Below are 27,458 nucleotides of genomic sequence, written 5' to 3'. Positions count from 1 at the left end.
AGTTTGCCACATGCTCTGCTGGGTGTCCAAGTTGGTTAACATTCCCCAGCATTTCACAGCACACTACAGCCTCCTGCCACCATCATGGCACATCTCTGACTCATTTATAATACACTTCACCATTTCAATTCTGCGCTTTGCAAATCATCGACACCTCTCACTGCAATCCTGCTGCCAGGCCACTTTGCATTCAAGGAGAAGCATGCACCTTACTGGGTGCATAGGGGCTCTTAGCTTGCCTTCTTAGCACTCACTCACTTTGTGCTTTTTTGTCATACTATTTTTTAGCACATGCTGTATCATTAAGAACTGGAGAACCTCATAGGATGTCTGTTTTATCTTACCTCATAGTGCAGACATAAAGCCAGGTGGCTTGTCACAGTTGCCATCAGTCAAGGGAGTGGACATACTTCTGTGGCACAGTGCTCTGTCACATCTACAACATGTGCCAGCAGCTTGTGCAGCAAATACACTGAAGGTACCAAATGACTGTGTCAAAGTCTAAAGGAAGTAGTCCTTAATCAGGTCAAAGGATACCACCAGTCATCAAGGACATTGTCCAATCATAATCTAAGGTCAATTGGCCATGTGGTACATTCAGGGTCAGAGGTTCTACATTATTAGTTTGGGGAGTGGGCCATATCAATTCTGCAAGTCCAGTGCAACTAGTTCAGGGATTAGCTGTATGTCTGTTGGGGAGCTGCACAGAGATCAGTCAGGAATCTAGTCACTCATCAGTTATGGTTGTCTTTCCAAATCTTTCAGGTATCAGCCATGGTTAGTCCAGGGGTCTGTTTGCTGTAAATCAAGGCTGTGGTGGGCAAATTGAAGAGTGGAGGGATTGGATGCTACATGGTGGAATGCAGAAGGAACAAGAATTGTCAGTAGGTGCAACACAATATATAAGAGTTGGAGATGAAAAAAAACATTTCAACTGGAACAACACATCTATCCTAAGACAGGCTAAGCAAAGACATGCCAGAGAATTCCTAGAGGCCTGGCACTCCAACCACAATGCCATAAACAAACACATAGATCTAGATACCATCTATCAACCGCTCAGAAAATGAACAGGAAATGACATCACCACAAACCCCAGGAACCCCATCCAGGACAAACATATAAATAGAAAGTAGGAGACAACAGCTTCGCTTCACTTGGAGGTCGCCACTGATGATGTTACCTAGCCAGGTAATGAAACGTCTGGATATCAAACCTACAGCTCAGCAAGCAAACCTACACCCTAGATGATAGACCATTAAAGGGCATGAGTTACCAACGGCCATCACAACCCTTTAATGGGTGGGACAGTGCATCACAACATTTGCCATAACTAAGTCAAAGGTCTGGGGTTGAGGAGGTAAAGTGGGGAGATGAAATCTTAAAACATAAGATTTGGAGGATTCTCAGAATTGATGGGATCAACAGGGAACGCAGTGGAGAACATCAAGCTTTGGGGATCACCTAGATTGACAGACTGACCTTATGACTCACTTTGTGACATGCAACCTGTGTGGCCTTTCATTTTCAACCAAAGCACAAATGTGCAAAGTATCGAAAAATGACTGTGCCGTGCCCAAGGTGGGTGGATCTTGTCTGTCTGAACACATAGACTTTACTGGTGAACAATGCAAGGACCTTAGCTGATTTTTGACCAAATTTATCCCAAAGTCTTTCTCCCAAGCATTTCATGTTGAATAGTTTACTGGGAAGAGAATATTCTTTTACCAGTGCAGTGTAATGTGTAAGTACATTTGACACCTGTATCATTCTCTCATTTTGCAGGTGTCCACATTTTCCAAATGGTCATACCCTGTATAATGTAATTTCAAAATATTGTATGGAATTGGGAAATACCTTACCCAGCATCTACAATGGTAAAATAAACCATTCTGCCCCTGGATACAGCCTCATAAGCATATAATCCTCAAGAAAGAATAGATTCCCTAGGATTTAGTTTTCTGTGCCATGAATTATTGACTTAGAAGGATGAGGAAACATATTGTTAAAGAATAAAATTTCCCAGCCAACAAATTAGCATTTCTAAATTCATTTACCAGTTAAACCAGTTTGCCTATATCTCTGAGTAGCAACATCAAAAACAAAGCACTTTCTACTTGCCAGAAGGCTCTGGGTAAAATATACTATTGGGAACTCATGTTGTTCTTTCTGATTAAAGAAAAACTGCAATGTACATAATGCTGAAATAATAATGTCAATGTTGCAAAGGACTCATGCCGCATTATAAGCTGCCAACATTCATGACTTTTCTTGTAATGTATTGATATAAGGAATACTTGTGAGCCAAAATTAGCCAATGTAAATGCAGTATCCAAGCAAATGATTAGAAAACCTGAGAAGCAGCACAAATTATGTAGCTGCAGTGCCTTGGAAGTGGTTAAAATGCAGTACTTACACAGTTTTCTTTTAAGGTTTCAGTGGCTCTTTCACAAAAATAGGTGGAACCCCATCAAGAAATTCATGACCTATCATTCGCACCAAGTTGAATGGTAGTGTATCTTTCCAACACTATCTTGCAAAGGCAATTCATTATCAAAATTATGCAAGAAGCCCCCCAAGTCTGATTTTGATATTTTCAAGAAGTGCAAATGTGGCCAGAGTTGAAAATTCTATGTGAGTAAAACATTAAAAAGGGGATTTTTAAAAAAAAATCTGAGTGACAAGAATTATGATGCTCTCTGGAGAGAGTCAACAGGCACCTGAACTTATTATGAACCTTGATCACATGTGAAGCAAATATGAATTGGCAACATCACACCCATATCCTGTGAATTAACTTAAAAAATTGACACCCAGTACTTGTGAAGACAGCACTCCGTGACCACTGCCAGATAGGAGATGCATGGCATACAGATATGGGCTGTGACCCTTATCAAGGTGTAAAGCTTAACTCTGACTTGTTACACAACCCAATTTTGTCTGCTATATCATTTGCCACTATGCCTTCAACTGTCTGGGCCCCAAGGTCTGGAAGTCCCTCCACAAATCCTTCCCTCTCCATTTCTAAATTTTTCCACCTTCATACTTTAGTCTCTCTTTAAAATGTAACTCTTTGACTAAACTGTTCTAATAGCTCTTTCCACACCATTCTCAAAACATGTCTGATAATGCACCTGTGAAGCAGTTTGCAACAAATTACTGTGGAAAAGTACTCTATAAATGCAAGTTGTTGTTATTGATTGTCCTGACACACCTTTCTTTGCATAGTAACTCTAAAATCATGATAGACTGGAACTGGAATCTTTCTCAGCAAATCCATTAACTAAGCAGTTATGCACCTTATTTTTGCCATCAGTAGATGGAAAGGAATGCATTATTACCACTTTTTTTGGGACTGTAACTATTTTACAAAAAGTGGAAAAAAGACAACAAAAACGTTAAGTTCCGTATCCTGGGTATTACTATGCATTTTCTAAAGGGTTTCCTGTTCACTGGTTCTTAAGTTTGGCAATCCCAACAAAATATATCCTCACTGTCATTTAACTAAGGCCTGTCAATTTCGCAACTGAGTAGATAAGTTTTGCAGAGGTGCAGTTGGAAAATGAGTTCTCATACACCAAATTGTTGCCCACTTTCTAGCAAATTTCAGATTGCTGTTTCGGCAGCCACAGGAAGCACCTGTAGATTTCAAGTCAATTTATTTAAATTAGGATGAAAACTTACATCCCTTCTATGTGTGATTTGTTTCGCAAAGGGAATTTTAATGGGGTTTTTAAATCGGTTTCCATTTTTAACGTGTGTCAATTTGAGGCTGGTATTATTCGCCTACTATTTTCCACAGGAAATAATAATAGTTTTCTTTACAAATGTGTCTGCATTTTTGAAGAGGAGGAGCAAAGGATTGAAATCCAAACCAATGTGTTGCCACTTGTTAAGACAAGATGCTTAACGCAGTCTTGAATACATTTCATCTCACTGCAACTGTTTACTGAATCAAAAATGGTTCTTTTCCTACACTTAATAAAGACTAGATTTAGGATAATTAAAAATAGTAATTACTTTTAAATACCAGCACAATACTACAAAAACAACAGTGGTTTGAACTTAAGGAACAATACTGTCTTTATAGGCAACTAAAATGGGAATTAATTGCAATCTTGCCAGTGCCATCCATACCCTTTAAAACATCTTTCTTCAATGAATACACAGTAAACATTTCTAAGACTGTATAGTATGCCACAGAATGACCATTACACCATGATCGAGTCAAACCTTGCTCTCAAACACAAGATTTCTATGACCAATCATTAAATGGACAGTGGGCAACAATTAAATAATGAAGTATGATCTATGGAGGCTTAACTGAGGCACTTATATGCTATACAACAACAATAGAATCTAATATGCATTTCTAATTACCCCTTTCAGAGATATCATTCCATATGGCCTGGTGAGACCACACCTGGAGTAGTGTGTGCGGTTCTGGTCTCCAAATTTGAGGGCTATTTGAGGGAGTGCAGCGCAGGTTCACGAGGTCAATTCCTGGAATGGCAGGATTACCTTACACTGAAAGATTGGAGCAACTGGGCTTGTATACCCTTGAGTTTAGAAGACTGAGAGGGGATATGATTGAGACATACAAAGATTATTAAAGGATTGGACACTCTGGAGGCAGGAAACATGTTTCCGCTGATGGGTGAGTGCCGAACCAGAGGACACAGTTTAAAAATACGGGTAGACCATTTAGGACAGAGATGAGAAGAAGTTCTTCACCCAGAGAGTGGTGGCTGTGTGGAATGCTCTGCCCCAGAGGGCAGTGGAGGCCCAGTCTCTGGATTAATTTAAGAAAGAGTTGGATAGAGCTCTCAAGGATTGTGGAATCAAGGGTTATGGAGATAAGGCAGGAACAGGATACTGATTAAGGATGATCAGCCATGATCATATTGAATGGTGGTGCAGGCTCAAAGGGCAGAATGGCCTACTCCTGCACCTATTGTCTATTGTCTATATGCCTGGGAACATTTTCCTTCAACTATAGTTGATGAACAGCATTAGAAAAAGAGGAAGAGAAGATTTACACTTAAAAGTCACAATTGCATCACGTTCAATCTCATGTTCATAAAAAAGATGTAATGTAAAAATTAAACTTCCTTTTGTCTCTCTCCCCATCAGAATTGTACTTTATAAAGTATTATTGCATCCAAGTTTGATCTCATATTGATAAAACACACTTACTGTCAAGATCTGCTCCCTTGTACATATACATAATTCATTCAATTTATCCTGCATTTCTCATTCATTATAACATGCTATAAACATGAGGCAATGTAGCATGACTCAACAATATGCTGGTAAATGAACAACCAAATGTTTGTTCGTGCTGAACTTAAACATTACTGAAAAGAGAGACTAAAAAGACATGTTTCCTCAGATTTTCATCTTGCATTCATCAGAATAAACATAAGAATGCCAAGACTCAAATGATCAGGATCAGTTGTACTATAGAAGAAAAGTTTTTGTAATAAGTATTTAAATGTACACATGTGATGCCAAAAGGCATAAAAGGCTGTGGACCAAGTTTTGGAAAATCAGGTTAGAATAGTTAGGCGGTTGTATTTGACCAGTGCAGATTTGGTGGGTTGGAGGGCTTTTTTTTTGTACTACAGATCTCTATGATTCTAGTACTAATTAGTTGACAAGACAACTCTGATTGGCTGAGACATTGACACAGAGAAAGCAACAGGGAATGCAAATATATGTCACTTCTAACAAATGTAAATGAGCCATGTTACAAGTTCATCTGATTATCTGAAATTGGTTGTCACTGTAACTATTAGCGCACTCAGAATTGTTCAACAATGCTGCCAATTGCAGAATCAAATCTAAAGGTAGATATTTTGTTTTGTATTTTGTAAATGCGAGATTGTTGAGTGTAGTCTGTATTTTAAAAAGCCAAAAGAAAGCACCGTTTGCTTCAATCAGCCAATCGTTGGGATGTATGATGTACATATTTGGCATTGCACTGGCACTGAAATTCAAATTTTCCACTGATCAGTTGTGTGACAGACAGCAAGTCTTTGTGGAATGACAGCAGCATTCTGTTAAGGGAAAATATCATATGTGTAGCCACTGCCTTATAGCAATGTGAAACAACTTGCTTAACATGTTCACATTTTTAGACATTTTTGAGAACCAACATGCTCGATAATCCTGAGTGTGTTAATAACTACACTAACAAAGTTAAAAATCACACAACACCAATCACACTACACTAACAAACAATTTAAGATAATCAATCAAGCCCATAGTGTAGCTCATTTAGTGCTTGCCAGATGTGACATACATTCATTAGAACAGACCTGTTCTCTACAAACAAAAGATATACAAGCAAGCCTTGTGCCTTTCTGAATTAAACCTACAGTCCCATTGCTTTCTCCACAGCAACATCTCAGCCAACCAGAGTCTGCTTAGCAACCAATCAGTGCCCTCCTCTTCTGCAGTATGAATTCTTGTGAACATTTGAGATTTGGCAATGATAAGTGCAAGATGAAAAGCATCAGAAACTTGTCTCACTTTTCAGAAAAACAAAATTATGAGATAAATATGGGTCAGCAATGCAATTGTTCAATCAGGTTATCTCATTTAAAAATGATGGTACTGCAGACACAATTCCTCACTCTAAAATTGATTTTTTTCCCTGCACCATCTAACTTAATTCCTTCAGTAAATAACTAAATATTTCTTTAGAGTCTGATAAGTATGATTGGAACTTTCACATATATTCAAGCAAATTATATACTAGCACTTCCTTTTTTATATTTGAATGTACAGCCACACACAAACCCTAACTATCTTAAATATCCTCTTAAGTTCATTTGCATTGTATATCTCTACTGTTGGAAGGTTCTGTTCAAATACATCACTTATACTTGGCAGCTAACAAGTCATTTCTAAGCACTCTCTTGTGACTAAGAGGTTCGTTTGGTATGTTATATGGAATCCAAATATTACAAAGTTACTCCCAAACATCACACCAAATTACAATTTCCAACATCAACTTCCTTCTTTTTAAAGAGGGATTTTCCATTTGGATCTCAGTGTGGTTTGGCTGTCTGACCACACATTGTTGTGTTGAAACAAAGTCAAAAGTATTTATGTTCATAAGTAATATATTCCTGAAAATGCCAGCTATGGTTTCTCCAAAATATACCAATTGAAATCAAAAGGGCTTTTCTTAAACTTACTTTTACATTTCTTAAATGTCACCTTTTGAAATTAGGATTTTATTTGAACTGCTGAAGTCAATAGAAATATAAATCTGGGGAAATATAAAACAGGAACTACTAATTCGCAATCACCATTTATTTTACACTGTTGCATGCAGTAAAAATTAAACCCCTCGACCCCTGCTATTCCTTGTAATGTGAATCAAAATCTTTATTTTGTTAGGTAAGTTGGATAACTACTAAATCTCTCAATAAATTCTAGAACTAGTTAATTATATATTCAATGCATGTTACTCTACAAAATGTTGCTAAAGCTTTTATCTAATAGAAACCCGTGTTTCTATATAGTGACAAAGTTCAATACAATTGAAAGTAGAATATCACCAATAGTGCATTCCTTCAGGGCCTGGATTTTGCTCTCTGCTGGCAATATTGGCTGTTACTAGGAGAAAATTGTTGCACTTTTTACCTTTCCACTAACATACCCATTACTTAACTATTTAAATTTTACATCTCAGTAGTGGCAATCAGTGACTTTTATACCTAAAGTTTGAATTCCAACAAGTTAAAAGCAATAAAAGAAGGATAAAGTGGAAAACAGAGACCAACATTATTTCTTATTCCACCTTTGTCTTAATCTCTAAATGGAATTTATAACTGCTATTTCAGTTTGATTGTTGTTTAATATTTTGTTTAAACTATTTAATAACCTTTAGCAAATAGCTCATTAATACACTCCTCCAATTAGTGGCCACTAAAACTTTGCTAATGATTGAGTAATTTTAGGTATTCAGTCACATTATCATCAAATGGACACAGGGTTGGATAAGAGTTTCTCACAAAGATAGAATCTCTTGCAAGTATTCAAGGATTGCATTTCCTTTTTCATGGAATAAATTGAGGCATTGAAATTATAGTGAGTGACAAATAAAACCTGTGACTAACTTCAAAGAGCTCCCTTTACCACTGCTCAAGTACATCCCCAGTTTTGTCTCATACTAATGCTGAACTCATATACAAAAGAAACATCACAATTTAGAAGATTTTCAGACATGAAGACAATATGCATATCCCAATCCCAATGGTATTTGAGTTCGCCTTGATGATTGATTTTCCTGGACATTACAAGCAGGGGGCCCTGATTAATTAAGGATAGCAGTCTGTCTCTGTAGGTAGGAGGAAGAATAGGTGTGCCTGAGGCTCCGGGCAGTCATCAGCTAGTCCCCTGCCAGATATGAGTGGTGTAGGAGGCAGTGGGCATTTCAAGATAAAGGGACACTCTGATTGTGTGAGAAACAGGAAAAATAAGTGGTCATAACTGGCAGGTCTTCCTTATGGAGGAGCATTTTTATGTCATCCCTTGACAATTAAAAATCTAACTCAGTCTTAAACAGATTCAATAACTTTTCCTCCACTTCTCATTAGGGAAGAGAATTCCGCAGACTAACAACCCACATAGATACAATTTCTCTTTATATATGTCTTAAATATGAGACCCCTTATTTTTAAATTCTGACTGCTAGTTCTAGACTACAAGAGGAAACATCTTCTCATCATTGACCCTGTCAAGACTTTTCAGGATCTTATACATTTCAATAAGATTGTTTTGCAGTCTACTAAAGTCCAATGGATATAGGCCCAATGTCCAACCATTTCTCCTAAGAAAATTTGTTATCCTAGGAATTAATTAACTTTTCTGAACTGCTTCTAATATTAATTATATCTTTTCCCAAGTCAGGAGACTAAAACTGCACAAAGTACTCCAGATGTGGTCTCACCAAAACCCTGTAAAATGTCAAAAAATTTCCTTACCTTTAATCTCTACTGCTCTTGTAATTAATAACAACATTCCATTTACTTCATAATCACTTGCCAAACTTGCATATGGACTTAATGATTCAAGTACCTGGATCCCTTTTGTACTGTAGAATTCTGAAATCTCCCTCGTTTAAGTAATATCCTGTTCTTCTACTCTTCTGCCAAAGTTCATATTTTCTGACATTATACTCCATCTGCCAAATTACTGCCCACTCATTTAACCTATTTTTCTTTTACATCCTTTTCACAATTTTTTCTTACTTTCCTACCTATCTGACTGTGTTAATCAGCAAATGTAAAAACCATACATTCTGTGCCTTCCAAACAGTCATTAGTGTGGATTGTTATCAGTTATGGCTCCATTGCTAATCTCTGAGGCACTCCGCTAACTTGCTAACACCAAAATTACCAATTTATCACTACTTTACTTTAGTTAACAAATTTGTTCACTTTAGTTAACAAATCCTTCATCTAGATTAATATATTACTCCTTACACCATGAATTCTTATATTGTGCAGTGACCTTTGATGTAGCACCTTATCAAAAACCTTTTGGAAATCCAAGTACACCAGATCTTCAAGTTCCACTACAACTAAATTGATTAGGCATTGTCAAATACAATCTCCCAAAAGAATGTTAATTCTGCCTGGTTGTAATAAGCTTTTCTAAGTGCCCTGCCATAACTACCTTGATAATAAATTCTAACATTTTCCTTTTGAGAGACATTAAGCTGGCCTATAGTTTCCTGGTTTCTGTCTCCCTCCTTTCTTAAATAGAGGCTGTTTTCCCTGGAGCGTTGGAGGCTGAGGGGTGACCTTATAGAGGTTTACAAAATCATGAGGGGCATGGAGAGGATAAATAGACAAGGTCTGTTCCCTGAGGTGAGGGAGTCCAGAACTAGAAGGCATAGGTTTAGGGTGAGAGGGGAAAGATATAAAAGAGACCTAAGGGGCAACCTTTTCATGCAGAGGGTGGTGCATGTATGGAATGAGCTGCCAGAGGAAGTGGTGGAAACTGGTACAATTACAACACTTAAAAGGAATCTGGGTGGGTATATGAATAGGAAGGGTTTAGAGGGATATGAGCAAAATGCTGGCAAATAGGACTTAATTAGTTTAGGATATCTGGTCAGCATGGATGAGTTGGACCAAAGGGTCTGTTTCCATGCTGTACATCTCTATGACTCTATGAGTAGAGTCACATTTACTAGTTTCCAATGTGGTAGGACCTTTACAAAATCTAGGGAGTTCTGGAAAATTATGACCAATGCATTTACTATCTCCATGGCTTCTTTCTACAAGATCAGAGGAGGTAATCGATCAGCTCCCGGGACTTGAGTCTTTTGTTCCAGTAGTTATCTCAGCATTGTTTTGGTAATTATAATTGTTGTAAGACCCTGCATCCCTTTAAATATTTTATTTATGTTTCTTCATGGGTCTCAACTGTATCTTTTACAACGAGTGCAAGCAAACTTTAGATTCGCTTTGCCTTCTTGAGTACCTGCAAAAACTGTCAGTGTCTGATTTTACATTTCTAGTATTTTTTATTACTTTAATTTCTCTATAACTTTTTAAAAGTCATTCTTTGCAAGTTTTTGAATTCTGTTCAATCTTCTGAACTGGTGTTCAGAACATTCTGGATATGAGGGTCAGGAGTCACAGTGCTGTGGATATCTGGATGAAGGGTCATACATCAAGATAAAAGATGGAAAATTATAGGCCGATTAGTCTAATCTCGGTTGTAGGTAAAATTCTAGAATCCGTCATTAAGGATGAGATTTCTAAGCTCTTGGATGTGCAGGACTGGATGAGGACAAGTCAGATGGATTTAGTAAGGGAAAGTCGTGCCTGACAAACCTGTTACAATTCTTTGAAGAAGTAACAAGTAGGTTAGACCAATGGATGTTATCTACCTAGATTTCCAAAAGGCCTTTGATAAGGTGCCTCAAGACAGGCTGCTCAGTAAGGTGAGGGCCCATGGTGTTCGAGTTGAGCTACTGGCATGGATTGAGATTTGGCTCTCTGACAGAAGGCAGTGAGTTAGGATAAAAGGTTCTTTTTCAGAATGGCAGCTAGTGACAAGTGGTGTCCCGCAGGGTTCAGTGTTGGGCATGCAGCTGTTCACTTTATATATTAATGATCTGAATGAGGGGACTGGGGCATTCTGGTGAAGTTCAGCGATGATATGATGTATGCGGACAGGCAGGTAGTTCTGAGGAGGTAGGGAGGCTGCAGAAAGATTTAGACAGTTTAGGAGAGTGGTCCAAAAAATTAGATTAGATTACTTACAATGTGGAAACAGGCCCTTCGGCCCAACAAGTCCACACCACCCCGCCGAAGCACAACCCACCCATACCCCTTACCTAACACTATGGGCAATTTAGCATGGCCAATTCACCTGACCTGCACATCTTTGGACTGTGGGAGGAAACCGGAGCACCCGGAGGAAACCCACGCAGCACAGGGAGAATGTGCAAACTCCACACAGAGAGTCGCCTGAGGCAGGAATTGAACCCGGGTCTCTGGCACTGTGAGGCAGCAGTGCTAACCACTGTGCCACCGTGCCGCCGTGCCGCCCACTAATGGCTGATGAAATTCAAAGTGAGCAAATGAGAGGTGTTGCACTTTGGGAAAAAAGAATACAGGCATGGACTATTTTCTAAACAGTGAGAAAATTCATAAAGCCAAAGTACAAAGAGATCTGGGAGTGCTAGTCCAGGATTCTCTAAAGGTTGACTTGCAGGTTGAGTCTGTGGTTAAGAAAGCAAATGTAATGTCATTTATCTCAAGAGGCTTGGAATGTAAAAGGAGCGATGTAAAATCTACTGAGACTTTATAAAGCTCTGGTTAGGCTCCATTTAGAATTCTGTGTCCAATTCTGGGCCGCACACCTCAGGAAGGACATATTGGCACGAGGGTGTGTCCAGTGGAGATTCACACAGATGATCTGTGGGGCGGCACGGTGGCTCAGTGGTTAGTACTGCTGCCTCACACCACCTGGGTCCCAGGTTCGATTCCAGCCTTGGGTGACCGTCTGTTTGCACATTCTCCCCGTGTCTGCGTGGGTTTCCTCCCACAATCCAAGATGTACAGGTCAGGTGATTTGGCCATGCTAAATTGCCCATAGTGTTAGGTGCATTAGTCAGAGGGAAATGGGTCTAGGTGGGTTACTCTTCGGAGGGTCAGTGTAGACTGGTTGGGCCGAAGGGCCTGTTTCCACACTGTAAGGAATCTAACCTAATCTAATTTAATCCCTGGAATGGTAGGCCCAACATATGATGAATGGCTAAGGATCCTGGGATTGCATTCATTAGAGTTGAGGGGAGATCTAATAGAAACTTACAAGATAATGCATGGCCGAGAAAGGGTGGATGCTGGGAATTTGTTTCCGTCAGGCGGGGACACTCGGACCTGGGGCACAGCCTTAGAATTAGAGGGGTAAAAACAATGACTGCAGATGCTGGAAACCAGATTTTGGATTAGTGGTGCTGGAAGAGCACAGCAGTTCACGCAGCATCCGAGGAGCAGCAAAATCAACATTTCAGGCAAAAGCCCTTCATCAGGAATAATTTTTCTGCTCCTCAGATGCTGCTTGAACCGCTATGCTCTTCCAGCACCACTAATCCAAAAAAGAATTAGAATTAGAGGGGGTCAATTAAGAATGGAAATGAGGAGACATTTCTTCAGGCAGAGAGTGGTGGGCCTGTGGAATTCATTGCCACGGAGCACAGTGGAAGCCGGGATGTTAAATGTGTTCAAGGCAGAGATTGATAAATTCTTGATCTCACAAGGAATTAAGGACAATGGGGAGAGTACGGGTAAGTTGTGATGAAATACCCATCAGCCATGATTGAATGGCTGAGTGGACTCAATGGGCCGAATAGCCTTACTTCCACTCTTATGTCTTATGATCTTACTCTCTTAATATCGGGAGTGTGGGATTACATGCTGTTGATAATGGGGGTGAGTGCAGTTGTTCAGATTCTATCCAACATCAATAAATTGCACTTATATACCATCTTTAAATAGGTAAACATCCCAAGGTGTTTTTTTTTTAAATTAGATTAGATTAGATTACTTACAGTGTGGAAACAGGCCCTTCGGCCCAACAAGTCTACACTGCCCCGCCGAAGCGTAACCCACCCATACCCCTACATCTACATCTACCCCTTACCTAACACTACGGGCAATTTAGCATGGCCAATTCACCTGACCTGCACATCTTTGGACTGTGGGAGGAAACCGGAGCACCCGGAGGAAACCCACGCAGACACGGGGAGAACGTGCAAACTCCACACAGTCAGTCGCCTGAGGCGGGAATTGAACCCGGGTCTCCGGCGCTGTGAGGCAGCAGTGCTAACCACTGTGCCACCGTGCCGCCCAGCCTTGGGTGACCGTCTGTTTGCACATTCTCCCCGTGTCTGCGTGGGTTTCCTCCCACAATCCAAGATGTACAGGTCAGGTGGATTGGCCATGCTAAATTGCCCATAGTGTTAGGTGCATTAGTCAGAGGGAAATGGGTCTAGGTGGGTTACTCTTCGGAGGGTCAGTGTAGACTGGTTGGGCCGAAGGGCCTGTTTCCACACTGTAAGGAATCTAACCTAATCTAATTTAATCCCTGGAATGGTAGGCCCAACATATGATGAATATGTTTTATAGGAACATGAGAGCACTCAAGCAGTGAGCAAAATGAATACTTAGGTAGACCATTGAGGATCACAGTCATTACAGCACTGAAACAAAAGAGTCTGAAATGAAGAAATAAAAACAGAAAATGCTGCAAAAATACAGTAGGTTTGGCATCATATGGGGAAAGAAACAGAATCAACTTTTTTTTTGGAACAGAAGGTACATGGAAAAGTGATGGATTTTATAATGTAAAAACTGGTGGGGAGATGCAAGTGGAACAGAAAGGAAGGTCAGGGAACGATTGCAGAGTAAGGGAGATTAGAAACCAAAGTACGAAAGGTAAAAGGAGTGGCAATGATTACAGATAGGTATCCAGAATAATAACCAGATAACATATATCCAGAATAAGTATTAATAGCTGACGTTAATATGAGGTGCAGCATAAAAGCAAGGGGATGGAGTATGATGAGCTTTGGCGGGTTGATGGAATAGACCAGGGTGTCAGGAAGGCAGCAATTCCTTTGGGACAATTGACAGAGAAGGGGAGAGGAAGATGTGTTCAGTAGTGGCATCATGTTGAAGGATGGTCCTTTGAATATGAAGGCTATTGGGATAGAATGTGAAGCCAAGGGGAATTGCAACGTAGCTTGAGGAGAAAGGGAAAGAAGAGAGGACAAAAAGCAGGGAATAGACTGAATACCACACATCAAGAAGTTGTAGAATCCAAGAAGTAAAAGCTCAGTTTTCAGCAATTTGTTCACATTTTAGCATATAACTATATGGATGCATAATTAAGTACAAAGTAAATACAGAGAAGGTAATGTCAGGACAGGCAGATGTCAGAATTAAAGAATGTGAGAATCTCAGGACATGTGGAAAATTTCTATCCCTTGAGTCAATCCAGCTCAGTAAAGAGCTAAAGTAAGAGTTAGAAACACTCTCAACTCAAGGAAGGCAGAAAAATACCTGGATAGATTACGCCAAAACACAGTCACTGTACTTAGAGAGAGCCTCCTTCACCGCTGCTCCCTCACCACCTGATGCCTGGAGGAAGAACACCTCATCTTCCGCCTCGGAACACCTCAACCCCAGGGCATTAATGTGGACTTCACCAGTTTCCTCATTTCCCCTTCCCCCACCTCACCCCAGTTCCAACCTTCCAGCTCAGCACTGTCCCCATGACTTGTCCTACCTGCCTATCTTCCTTTCCACCTATCCACTCCACCCTCCTCTCTGACCCATCACCTTCATCTCACCCCCATTCACCCATTGTACTCTTTGCTACCTTCCCCCACCCTCCTCCCTGAGCTATCACCTCCATCCCCACCCCATTCACCTATTGTACTCTATGCTACTTTCTCCCCACCCCCTTCTCTCCTCTCACTTATCTCTCCACCCTGCAGGCACTCTGTCTCTATTCCTGATGAAGGGCTTTTGCCCGAAACATTGATTTTCCTGCTCCTCGGATACTGCCTGAACTGCTGTGCTATTCCAGCACCACTCTAATTTAGAGAGATATAGATACAGGAAACAAATGACATTTAGTATAGAAGGGGGAAAATTGCAGAAAATGGTCCTATCCAACATGTATGATTTACTTAAATAAAAGCAAAATCCATAGGTGCTAGAGATCGGAAATAAAAACAGAAAGTATTGGAGAAATTTGGCAGGTCTGGCAGTATCAATGAAGACAGAAGCAGAGTTAGTGTTTTGAGCCCAATGACTTCTTCGGAATGAAGCGAAGACAATCTCAGACTTTCAGACAGTTGGAATGTCACGGAGAGACATACAAATGCAGAAATCTGGGATGCTGAAGAAATAAAATGGTTTCAACAGGAGCCTTTCATTTTCATATATATTGTTTCTGATAAATGGGTCAACAACCTGAAATCTAACTCTGTTTCTCACTTCACAAGTGATGCCTAACTTGCTGAGTATTCCCAGCATGTTTCTATATTTATTCCAGATTTCCATTATCTGCAGTATTTTGGTTTTGTGATAATGAACATCTAGAACATTCTTGTGGACATTTTCTGGAATAACACAACATAATTTGCTGTCAACGTAATGGTAAGGCTGGTGGTGCTTGTTTTTTATGGGAAGTTCAGATGATGTAGAGTTGAACTCAAATATTCAAAAGTTGTGATCTGCGTTTTCCAATTTATCCAATTGAACTCAAGTCTTTCTCCATATTGACATTTCACCCTACCAGGAAGTAATATAATAAAATGTATCACATTGTCTCCTAAACCTCAACATCCGCCCTGTATTGTGAAACCAATACAGCAGACAGTAATCTGACATTTTAAGATTTTATATAGGCCAAGAGATAATGATCAGCTTTTATCCTTTGTACCTCTTGAGATGAAGCCTAGAAATCCATTAGCACTTTACAGCCTTATGGTTATTGAATTAAATTCTTTCCAAGAGTTATCCATTTAACTGAAATTAAAAATTCAATGCCCTTAGTCACTGGCCACTGTCCCATCTCTCTGCCAGTAATGTTGATTACATAACCTCTCCGTTTTTCAACAAAAATACACAGAACCCAATGGAAATAGACAGAGGTCACTTTAAATCTTTGCAATGATTTTACTTTTCTGAAAGTACTGGTGCACAGACTCCTCATATCCTAAGCATCTTTGAACTAGTCACACTCATTCTTACCTGCTTTGCTTGGAGATGCAATCCTTTTCTGATGTTCTGTATTGTTGGTCGTGGTACTGGTGTTTGGCAAATATGTTGTGTTTGAGGATGATAGAATGGTGGTGAAAGCTTCTGGTGTTGTAAAGGTGGTAGTAAAGACTTTTATAGTGGTAAACTCTTTGTGCTGTGTGCTATTTGGAATGGACGTTGGCTCCATACTGGTGAAAGAATTGTTGGTGTCAATAGTATAAAGTGACGTTGTATGGGTCGTGTTATTTGTCATAGGACTGTATGTTGTACTGTTTACACTGGTTGCATTATCAGTCTGAGATGTGCCATTTGTTACATTGAGTGAATAACTGGTCACCACGACTGAGCTATTCAAAGTTATGTTGGGAGCTGATGTTGATAACATGGTTGTAGCATTAAGATGCGGAGAGAGGTGTTGAGAAGTGGTGTTCAATGATGCAGATGATAACACAGTGCTCGTTACGTGACTTGTGTTTGTCAAGATAGTTGGGGTGAAGGAAGAAGGTGAAGGGTATGTTTCTACATCTGTTGCTACTGTGTTTTGTAAGTTTGTGGTGAGAGGCGTGTGTGAGCTAAAATTGGTAGATGAATTTTCTGATGTAAATGTAGTTGTAAAACCAGTTTGTGCAGTTCCGTGCGGAGCCGGGCTATCAGTTGCTAGGGGAAAAAAAGAGAACGTTTACTGGAGACATAGTTCATTGGGAAAATAACATTCACCTCTGAAATTCAAGGATGCGGAATCTAATTTGCTACATTGCTTGTTTAAACCACAGGCACTTCCTCATGCTGTCAATTCATTCGCCTCTCGAACTTCCTCCACCACTCAACTGACATTATTTCTGCTTGTTAAGCACGCAGACCCTTAATATCTCGCAAAGTTGACAAGACTTTGGCTGAACGGTAGGTCGTCAATGTCCAGTACTGTAAGGTTCACCACGAAATGACTGCATCCCAGACTGCAATCTATCGGCATAACATTTCAAGTGAATATTTATTTCCTGATTTACTTAATATAGTTGAGGTTCATTCAGTAAAAGGATGACTTCTGTGTTTAATATAAATGCATTCGCTGTCGAACAATTAGAAAACTACATTTGGAATATGGACGTCAGACTGATCATTGACAATTTGCAACAAATAGTTTTATTGTACTGAAATTTAAACGGCTTTTCCCTTGAGCTTAAATATAATAGCAGGTCACAATTTAATAACATGCTATACTTACCCAAGGAAAGAATAAAGTGCTGGCATAAAATCAGCACAAACTTCGCCCACATTGTTTCTCAGATTATTCAGATCCTTTCGGTTTGCCCACAAAATCAATCCAGTCGTTCAATTAAAGGAAAAACTTAAGACCAGGTCGTGAGATCTGAAATGCAAGCATTCGAATCTGCAATCATATCTCCCAGAACAGAAACTGCACAAATAGTGCGGCAAACAACGCAACCCATCTGAACAGCAACTGCCTGCTGCCGGAACTGAAAGGAATCCGCCGAGGTTTGTACTAACCTCAGTATAAACTGGTACGGTGCGTCAGATTGACAACAGACCCAACCCACTACAATCTCCGACATTGATCGGTCCACCACAAGAGAAGGAAATCGAGCAAAAGCGAGACATCTTATCACGCTCTAGTCCAATGTTAAAAAGGGGGATTGCGAAAAAAAAACATGAAACAGTTTGCTATCTATTAGTAATTAACCTGTTGCAGGAGATGTTCCAATCTACTTACGGATGTGCTGCAACATTTGTTTGCTGGTGTCCCAAACTCCCGCACAAAGCTGTCTGCTGTACACCACAGTGTTTGCACCAATGAGGGAAGTACAAGCCGAGGTCAGGTCAGCCTCTGCACGAGTTACAACGGCTGATGTTAGCCGCTGGCCGTGAACAATATACCATGCAATTGCCCTCAAACTCGGGCTTTAATTAATGTCAAAAGTGTTTTTGGTATAACTTCAACACCCTCACCCCTCCCCCTGTGTGCCCTTGCTAATGAACGGTTAAATTTCTACCTCTGTCCGTTGTGATGCTGCCTGGTTTGGTGTGTATGTTCATCATTTGCTCATTCTATTTAAGGGTGTTATATGTTTAGAGTCCAGTAATGTAATTTATGATGGTTATCATTGAGTGCGCTGTAATTTTCATCGTGCCTTAGAATTGTATCGAAGATATAAACCTAGAATATACTCTTTTCTTTAAAAAAATCGGCATTACAAAAGGAACAGAAAAGTCGTTTTCCGCATTTGCCACAAACTCTTTAAAAACTCTCCCGCGCCACCCGTCCATGCCATTAACTCGGCTCAAACTATTTCAACCCGAGACCGATAGTTTCCTTTTTACCTGGAAATTGTTTTAATCTCATATCTCTCATCTATTAAAATTCCTCATCAATGCATTTTTAAATAATGTGGTCCCATACATCTCATATCTACCCCAATCTACATCAAGTCTTCATTTCCAGCACAGTTTTATATTAGCACAATGCTTTATACACTGATGACATCATTTCTTAACACATCCTCTTCTAAACATCACACTTCTTCACTCTTTCCCCGCCCCTACTCCACAGAATTCTGATTTCAACCGCTTGAAATCGCCTCTCCCTATCCCCCCCAGTTAAGTCATGACTTTCGCCTTTTAGGCCTCATTCTCTCCTCCTTTAACATCCTTCCTCAAACTCATCTCATTGCTTAGATTACTTACAGTGTGGAAACAGGCCCTTCGGCCCAACAAGTCCACACCGCCCCGCCGAAGCGTAACCCACCCATACCCCTACATCTACCCCTTACCTACTACGGGCAATTTAGCATGGCCAATTCACCTGACCTGCACATCTTTGGACTGTGGGAGGAAACCGGAGCACCCGGAGGAAACCCACGCAGTCACGGGGAGAACGTGCAAACTCCACACAGTCAGTCGCCTGAGGCAGGAATTGAACCCGGGTCTCTGGCGCTGTGAGGCAGCAGCGCTAACCACTGTGCCACCGTGCCGCCCATTGACTTACCTTTAGACTACAGTTCCTTTTATCTCCTTCCTTGGCTTGACATCTTTGTAATTTCTTATGGTTTGTGGAACATTTTGGGATATTTTACTAGAAACACCATGTTAAATATAACTTTTTTTTAGTTATGATAACTAAATGATATTCCTTGACATTTTTGGGTAATGTTGATTTGACCCCATGGACTTTTTAGCTTGCATATTTGTAGCTATTTCAACCATCAGAGAAATGTCCCAATTTAACATAAAACATGCTAGAATGGCAATTGTTAATTAACATGCATAACTAGGAAAATATTCAATGTTATTATTGAGTGATCTGCCATAACCATTCAAAGCAATCTAGCAATACAAGTAAATAATTGTTGCCATATTATAAAGAGTTACAAACATGTGTAGTAAAATGAATGACAGCAAAATATTTTTAATGGTACTTGTTGATCTCCTGTGCAATGTGCACAAGGATTGAATATTAAAAGTAATTTTAATGCTAAATGCGATGAGGGAATGGCAGAAAAGTGACAATAAGAGTAGAAAAGGAACAACATGCAGAACGATGAGGGAGGCTGCTGGATACAGCAGTGGGGAGGGAGCTAGGGCAGGAAATAGGTCAGTACGGTGAAATGGGAGGGCTGGAATAAGAGGAGAGAGCAGAATAAGAGAAAGCAGTGGGAAGGAGTGGAGATGAAGATGGGTCTAAAGAAGTAGTGAGTTAGATGCAATGTTTTTACTTCTTACAACCATGTGAATTAGGAGCATTTGGCATTCAATAATATCATGGCTGATCTGTTTGTGCTTTGAATTGCACATTGCCATCTACCACTGGATAATCTTTGAAATGCTTGCCTCACAAGAGTCTGTTTCTGGATTAGTGGTGCTGGAAGAGCACAGCAGTTCAGGCAGCATCCGAGGAGCAGTAAAATCGACGTTTTGGGTGAAAGCCTTTCATCAAGAATACAGGCAGAGAGCCTGAAGTGTGAAGTGGTAAGTGAGAGGAGAGTGGGGGTGCGGAGAAAGTAGCATAGAGTACAGTAGGTGAGTGGGGGAGGGGATGAAGGTGATAGGTCGGGGGGGGGAGGGTGGAATGGATATGTGGAAAAGAAGATAGGCAGGTAGGACAAGTCATGGGGACAGTGCTGAGTTGGAAGTTGGGAACTGCGGTGAGGTGGGGGAAGGGGAAATGAGGAATCTGTTGAAGTCCACATTGATGCCCTGGGGTTGAAGTGTTCCGAGGCAGAAGATGAGGCGTTCTTCCTCCAGGCGTCTGGTTTTGAGGGAGCGGCAGTGAAGGAGGCCCAGGACCTCCATGTCCTCGGCAGAGTGGGAGGGAGAGTTCAAATGTTGGGCCACAGGGTGGTGTGGTTGATTGGTGCAGGTGTCCCAGACATGTTCCCTAAAGCGCTCTGCTAGGAGGCGTCCAGTCTCCCCAATGTAGAGGATACTGCAGTGGGAGCAACGGATACAATAAATGATATTGGTGGATGTGCAGGTAAAACGTTGATGGATGTGGAAGGCTCCTTTAGGGCCTTGGATGGAGGTGAGGGAGGAGGTGTGGGTGCAGGTTTTGCAATTCCTGCGGTGGCAGGGGAAGGTGCCAGGATGGGAGGGTGGGTTGAAGGGGGGCGTGGACCTGACCAGGTAGTCATGGAGGGAACGGTCTTTGGAGGGAAGGCAGAAAGGGGTGGGGAGGGAAATATATCCCTGTTGGTGGAGTCTGTTTGGAGGGGCGGAAATGTCAGCGGATGATTTGGTTTATGCGAAGGTTGGTATGGTGGAAGGTGAGCACCAGGGGCATTCCATCCTGCTTACGGTTGGAGAGGTGGGGTCTGAGGGCGGAGGTGCGGGATGTAGACGAGATGCGTTGGAGGGCATCTTTAACCATGTGGGAAGAGAAATTGCGGTTTCTAAAGAAGGAGGCCATCTGGTGTGTTCTGTGGTGGAACTGATCCTCCTGGGAGCAGATATGGCGGAGGCGGAGGAATTGGGAATACGGGATGGCATTTTGTGGAGGAATTGGGAATACGGCATGGCATTTCTGCGTCAAGCTTAAAAATATTCAATGTCTTCTGAGGCAGAGAGAGCTCCAATGTTGGACAAGTGGTTAAGAAGTGATATGGGATATCTGCTTTTATTAGTCAAGACATTGAATACAAGAGTAAGGAGGCTATGATGAATTAATGTGTGCAGTTCAGGTGGCCACACTACTGGAAGGATGCTTGAGAGAGGGTGCAGAGGAGATTCACCAGGATGGTGTCTAGACTATGAAAAAGACAACATAGGAGAAGGATTGTTTTCCTTAGAACAGAGAAGGCTGAGGGGGATCTGACTGAGGTATGCAAAGTTATGAGCAACATGGATAGAATAGATAACCTTTGTAGATAGGTCAATAACTAGGGAGACCAGTTAAGGTAAGGAGCAGGAAGATTAGAAGGGATTTAAGGAAAAAGTTTTTTCATCCAAAGTGTGATGGGTATTTGCCGAGAGGTAGCAAACGTCATGACATTTAAGAGTATTTAGATGAGCACTTGAAATATTATTGCATTTGAGGCTATGGGCCAAGCACTGGAAAATAGGATCATAATTGATGACTGGCACAGACATGATGGGACAAATGACCTTTGTCCATTCTGTAAAAACAGTATGACTCAACCTCTAAGAAAATATTTCTTCCACATCTCTATCCTAAAAGGGCATCCCCAAAATGGTGCACCCAGTTCTAGATACACCCACAAGAGAACGTATTCTTTCTACATCCAGCTTGTTAAGACTATTTAGGCTCTTACAGACTTCAATCAGTGAACCCTCACCTACTAAACTTCAGTGAAAACAAACCCAGTTCATCCCAACTTTAATATTAAGACAACACACTCATTCCAATTATCAATCTAATGAACTTTCTCTGAATTGTATCCAATGCATTTCATCTTAAATAAGGAGTCTAAAACTGCACACAGTATTTGGGATGTTGTTTCAACAATGGCCTATATAGCTAAAGCATAACTTTGTTACTTTTGTGATCAATTCCTATCATAATATAGGAGAGTATCCATTATTCTTCTTAATTATTTGCTGTACCTGTGTACTAACTTTTTGTGACATATGCACTAGAATACCTAGATTCCTGTGCACCTCAGAATTCTGTATTCTCTGTTTAAATAATAGTTTTATTTTATTCTTCCCAGCAAAGTGAAAAACTTCACATTTTCCCATTGTGTATTTTATCTGCTGGAATTTTTACCCACTCACTGAACTTATGTATATTGTTCTGCATACCCTTTATATCTTCTTAACAATATACTTTTCAACCTGTCACTTGCATATTTAGCTACCATACCTTCACTGCCCTCATCCGAGTCATCGATATAAATTGTAAAAAGCTGAGGGTCAGTACAAAACAATGCAAAATTACTCTCATTACATTCTGTGAATCAGAAAAAAAAAGAATATTCTTTGATTTTGTGGCAGGTAGCCAATCTTCTATCCATGCTAATATGTAACCCTACTCCTTGAGCTCCTAGATTGCACAATAACATTTTTTTTGTGGCATCTTGTAAAATGCCCTCTGGAAATCCAAGCACAGTCTCTTGCTAGACTCCCCTTTCACCATCAAAGAGCTCCAACAAATCAATTAAAACACGGAAATGACGCTGCTAGTTGATTTGCCGTAGAAAAACAATCCAGAAAGAAAAGGTAAGCACGTGGATGTTATAATCATATTATTACAATACAAAGTGAACAGTTTATCATCTCAGCATTGTATTCATATATATTTTATATATACATATATATAATATTCATATAAATATCAAATTTAATCACTATATGTTGTGACCTCAACAGATTGCATTTCTTTCTTGACACCAGGGTGAAGATATTAATGAATGTTCTCAGATTTCTGTAGATATTCTAAAATTCTGGACACTGCATGGTGGCACAGTGGTTAGCACTGCTGCCTCACAGCGCCAAGAAACCCAGGTTCACTTCCCTCTTCAGGCGACTCTCTGTGTGGAGTTTGCACATTCTCCCCGTGTGGTGCGTGGGTTTCCTCCGGGTGCTCCAGTTTCCTCCCACAATCCAAAAATGTGCAGGTTAGGTGAATTGGCTGTGCTAAATTGCCCGTAGTGTTAAGTGAAGGGGTAAAGATAGGAGAATGGGTTTGGGTGAGTTACGCTTCGGATGGTCGGTGTGGACTTGTTGGGCCGAAGGGCCTGTTTCCACACTGTAAGTAATCTAATCTATGTAACGGCCAATGTTCAGGGGGAGTAAACTTTAATACTGATGCACACCTCATTACCTGAAATTTGTTTTACTCGTGTATCAACCCAGGTGGCTCCTCTCATTTTTTTCAGTTCAATGATATGGGTTCAAATTCTACTCTAGCAACATAAGTATATAACCTCTGACAATACTTCAGACTAAAATGAGGGAGTACTGCACAGTTGGTGGTGGTTTCTGTCAAATGAATCGCTAACTCAAAGTCCTATCTGGCTTCTAATGTGGATACAAAAGGTCCAGTGGTACTATTAAAAAAATAGTGCCTTAGCCATTATTTATTCTTCAATCAACATCTAATAATCAACATTACTGGTTGTTTGACCTTATGTGCATGTTTGTTGCATGTTTCCCCACATTATAATTCAAAAGCTTTTAATTGGCAGTGAAATGTTTTGAAATATCATGAATGGTGATGTATAAAAACAAATTATTTCATTCCTTGCTTCCCAAGGAAAACCTGTTTGCTCTGTTGCAAACTATTGTAAATAGTATTTATTCTGCATATATCAATTGCACGTCCTCAATACATATGGGAGGAGACCAAACTGTCAGGTTGCTTAGGTGTGTCATCTTATGACAACCTTTGTAAGAGAAAAAAGAAAACATGTTTTAGTCATATAGGCCTCAGGTATTTCCTCAGAATGTATCTGCTGTTTTGTGTTTTATTCTGAATGTTTCCTATGTTTTCACACTAACTGCAAAACAACCTTGCACACTTTGTCAGTCTTCAAACCAAACACAATTATATCAAAGCTATGGAACACTATAGTTAATTGAACAGACTCAGAAGCAGAACAATAAGGAAATAATTTGACAGAAATAAACACTACATATTCGATATTAGTATACAATACTTCTGCGATATTTCTTTTATTCCATGTTATCTTTCTTGTCTTTCCTATTCTTATTTAAGCAGTTTTCATTTTTCCCTCATTTTGTACACTATTTCTATTGTTGTTGTGGCTGCTGAACTGCTGCCTTTTTTCAGATAACATTCCTTTTACTCTAAGACCAGTAAGACAATCAACAGCCAATTGAATTTCAATTATTTTCCATATCCATTCTCTACAGAGGATGGAAGGTTTTGTTTTTAATTCCAATATTTATGTTTGACAATCAGACTGAGAAATTTCTGTGCAATATTTCATTGCTCCAATGATTGTTTCTAGTCATAAAGTAGAAAACCTTAATGTCTCTACTTATCAGGCTACCCTATCAAGAGAGCACTGTTTTACTAAGCTAATTTCTGTTCCAAATAAGCACAATTAATAATTTAGCTAACAATATGCAAATCACATTATGTTGGTAGTTTCAGAATGTTTAAGACAATTATTCCTCCCAATTCTTGACAGTTGAATTGCTGCAAAATGGTTGCTATCTTAAAAAAAATTAGGTGCAGCCACTACATGAGGTAACTTTTCCCTTTTTGGTAAAAACAATGACTGCAGATGCTGGAAACCAGATTCTGGATTAGTGGTGCTGGAAGAGCACAGCAGTTCAGGCAGCATCCAAGTAGCTTCGAAATTGACATTTCGGGCAAAAGCCCTATGAAGGGCTTTTGCCCGAAACGTTGATTTCGAAGCTACTTGGATGCTGCCTGAACTGCTGTGCTCTTCCAACTTTTCCCCTTTGTTGAGGTAATTGTTTTAGATTACAGCAAATTTAACAGTTGCTGAGCAGCATAATCAAGCACAGGAGGAGAAACAAAATAGTGGTACTTAAACAAAAGAAGAAAATTTATCAGGATTTTTAAAATATAGACTTACGTTCACATTTCTGATCATGTTGAATGTAAAGTAAGGGCCTGAGCCAAATGCACACCAGTTAGTACATGGAGGTCAGTTAAACTTGAGCCTAAGTAATAACAAAATGCAGCTAAAAGCCAAATCCAAATATGCACAAACCTAGGTGTGCACTTATACCAAAATTGAGATTAATTTGCAATCTTTTTCCCCAGTTCAATAGAGAATGGTCTTCATAAATGCATGCTGAAAATATGCCAACTGCTTCCACTGTTCAATCTAAAAATAAAACAAAGTTCATGATTGACAGCACAAGTGGATTGTTCATATTTCACTTACCACTTTAGGTTTCTCCTGCTCAGAGATGCTAAAAATAGCATTTACATGTTTTCTAGAAGAGCTATAAATAAGGGATTCCAGCATTCATATACCATTTGTTTGCCAAGTTGTTTGAAAATATCTGCAGAGGGTTACTTTGCAAACCCGCTCAGCAAACAATTTCAACTTTGAATTGTTGTTAAATGGTATTTAGTTGTCAAAGCTACATTATATCACAGCTGTTGCAAAATTATTTTTATCTATCAGATGCCTATAGAATTGCAATGCAGGTAAGAGAAAGGTGATTCCACCTCCTGGTTCCACATTCTGATCAGTGTGGTTTTGAGCTTATCTTTAAGATAAACACTGACAGCAGTCCCTATTATAGCATTGCTGCTTCAATTGCATGTAGATCTGATGAACCTTTTATTAATATTATTTAAAGAAATCTGATCAACTTATATAAAGCATATGCTTCAGCTGAAGCAACTACAGGTACTGTATGATTGCAACCATTCATTCCCTCCAACACACAGCTACAGTAGTGTATACTATCTATAAGATACACCACTAGAAACACATATTAATGCAAGTAAACACCTATACCTTTAAGTTCCCCTCTAATTGATACATTGCCCTGAATTTGAACCACTTTGCCATTCCTCCAATGTCACTGGGTGAAAATTCCAGTCTTTCCATTCTAACAGCATTGTGGGTGTATTGACACCAGATGGATTGCAGATATTCAATAGAACATCACCATTTTCTCATGGAAAATTCCTGGAATGTGGAAAAGAGGATTTTTAGACCAATATAATGGGGAATGAACTAGAGAAAAGATTTTCCTGGATTTAGTTTGTGCAATGAGAAGGGATTTATTAATGATCTTGTTGTGAAAAGTCCTTTTGGAAAATTTGAACCTTTCATTGGGGTAGAAAGTGAAGTACTCCTGTACAAAATTAGGATCCCAGATCTAAGCAAAGGAAATTGCTTTGAGGGATGACTTGGCTGTGATAGACTTGGTGACATCATTAAATTGACAGTGGATAGGCAGTAAGTAATATTTAAGCATCAAATGCATTGAAACAATTATACATTGCTCCTGAGTGAAAGAACAAACCAGGTATGGTGGCTAAACAATGTCAAACAAAACAAATTAAAGAAGTTATATGAAGTTCCTAGAAAAAGCAACAAATCTATGGACCAGGATCAGTGTAGAGTTTGGAAAAGGAGGACCAAGATGTTGATTAAGTATGAGATTAAGTCTCATGGGACATAAAAGCGAATTGTAAGAGCTTGTATATGTATGTAGAAAGAAAAGAAATGTGAACATGAAAACCTTACAGTCTGAAATGGGAGAATTGGTCATGGAGAATAAGGAAATTATAGTGTAATTAAACAACTACATTAGTTCTATCTTCACAGAAGAGGACACTGATACTTTTTAGGAATGCAGGGAAGCAAGAGTTGGCCTTGGAGAGAGTACAACAGGGGTTTTCCAGAACGATACCTGGACTTCAAGGGTTAAGTTCTGAGGTGAGATTACACAAATTACGTAAGCTTTTTCTAGAATTTAGAAGTATAAGGGGTGACCTGATTGAAGTATTCAGTATATTACCAGGAAATGATATGGTGGATAAAGATATACTATTTCCACTGGTTGGGATTCTAGAACTAGGGGGCATAATCTAAAAATTAAGGTCAGACCATTCAGGAGTGATGTTAAATCACACATCTATACACAAAGGATAATAGATGCTTAGAATTCTCTTCCACAAATGGCAATGGATAGAGGATCAATTGTTAATTTTAA

General features: G+C 39.8%; 1 protein-coding gene across 4 annotated transcripts in view; it reads right to left on the bottom strand.

Moving 5' to 3' along the window:
* The window catches only part of LOC140492094 (uncharacterized), a 37,761-nt gene extending 12,225 nt beyond the window's left edge, over nt 1-25,536 (bottom strand). Inside the window, exons 1-3 of one of the 4 annotated variants that reach the window (XM_072590826.1) lie at nt 25,352-25,536; nt 17,536-17,679; nt 16,302-16,967 (exon numbers count right to left, since the gene is read on the bottom strand). In XM_072590826.1, the coding sequence (XP_072446927.1) occupies nt 16,302-16,967; nt 17,536-17,587 (718 nt within the window). In that variant the 5' untranslated portion in view covers nt 17,588-17,679; nt 25,352-25,536. Of the gene's footprint in view, nt 1-16,301; nt 16,968-17,535; nt 17,797-17,819; nt 17,839-18,042; nt 18,123-25,351 lie in introns of those variants that run through there. The other 3 variants (XM_072590825.1, XM_072590827.1, XM_072590824.1) reach the window with 3 other exon arrangements.
* Nucleotides 25,537-27,458: the final 1,922 nt, after the last annotated feature.

The sequence above is a fragment of the Chiloscyllium punctatum genome, chromosome 20 (genome assembly GCF_047496795.1).
Source record: "Chiloscyllium punctatum isolate Juve2018m chromosome 20, sChiPun1.3, whole genome shotgun sequence".
In the NCBI taxonomy this organism is placed as follows: domain Eukaryota; kingdom Metazoa; phylum Chordata; class Chondrichthyes; order Orectolobiformes; family Hemiscylliidae; genus Chiloscyllium; species Chiloscyllium punctatum.
The sequence above is the reverse complement of the archived record's forward strand: the minus strand, read 5'-3'. Positions and strand labels throughout refer to the sequence as shown.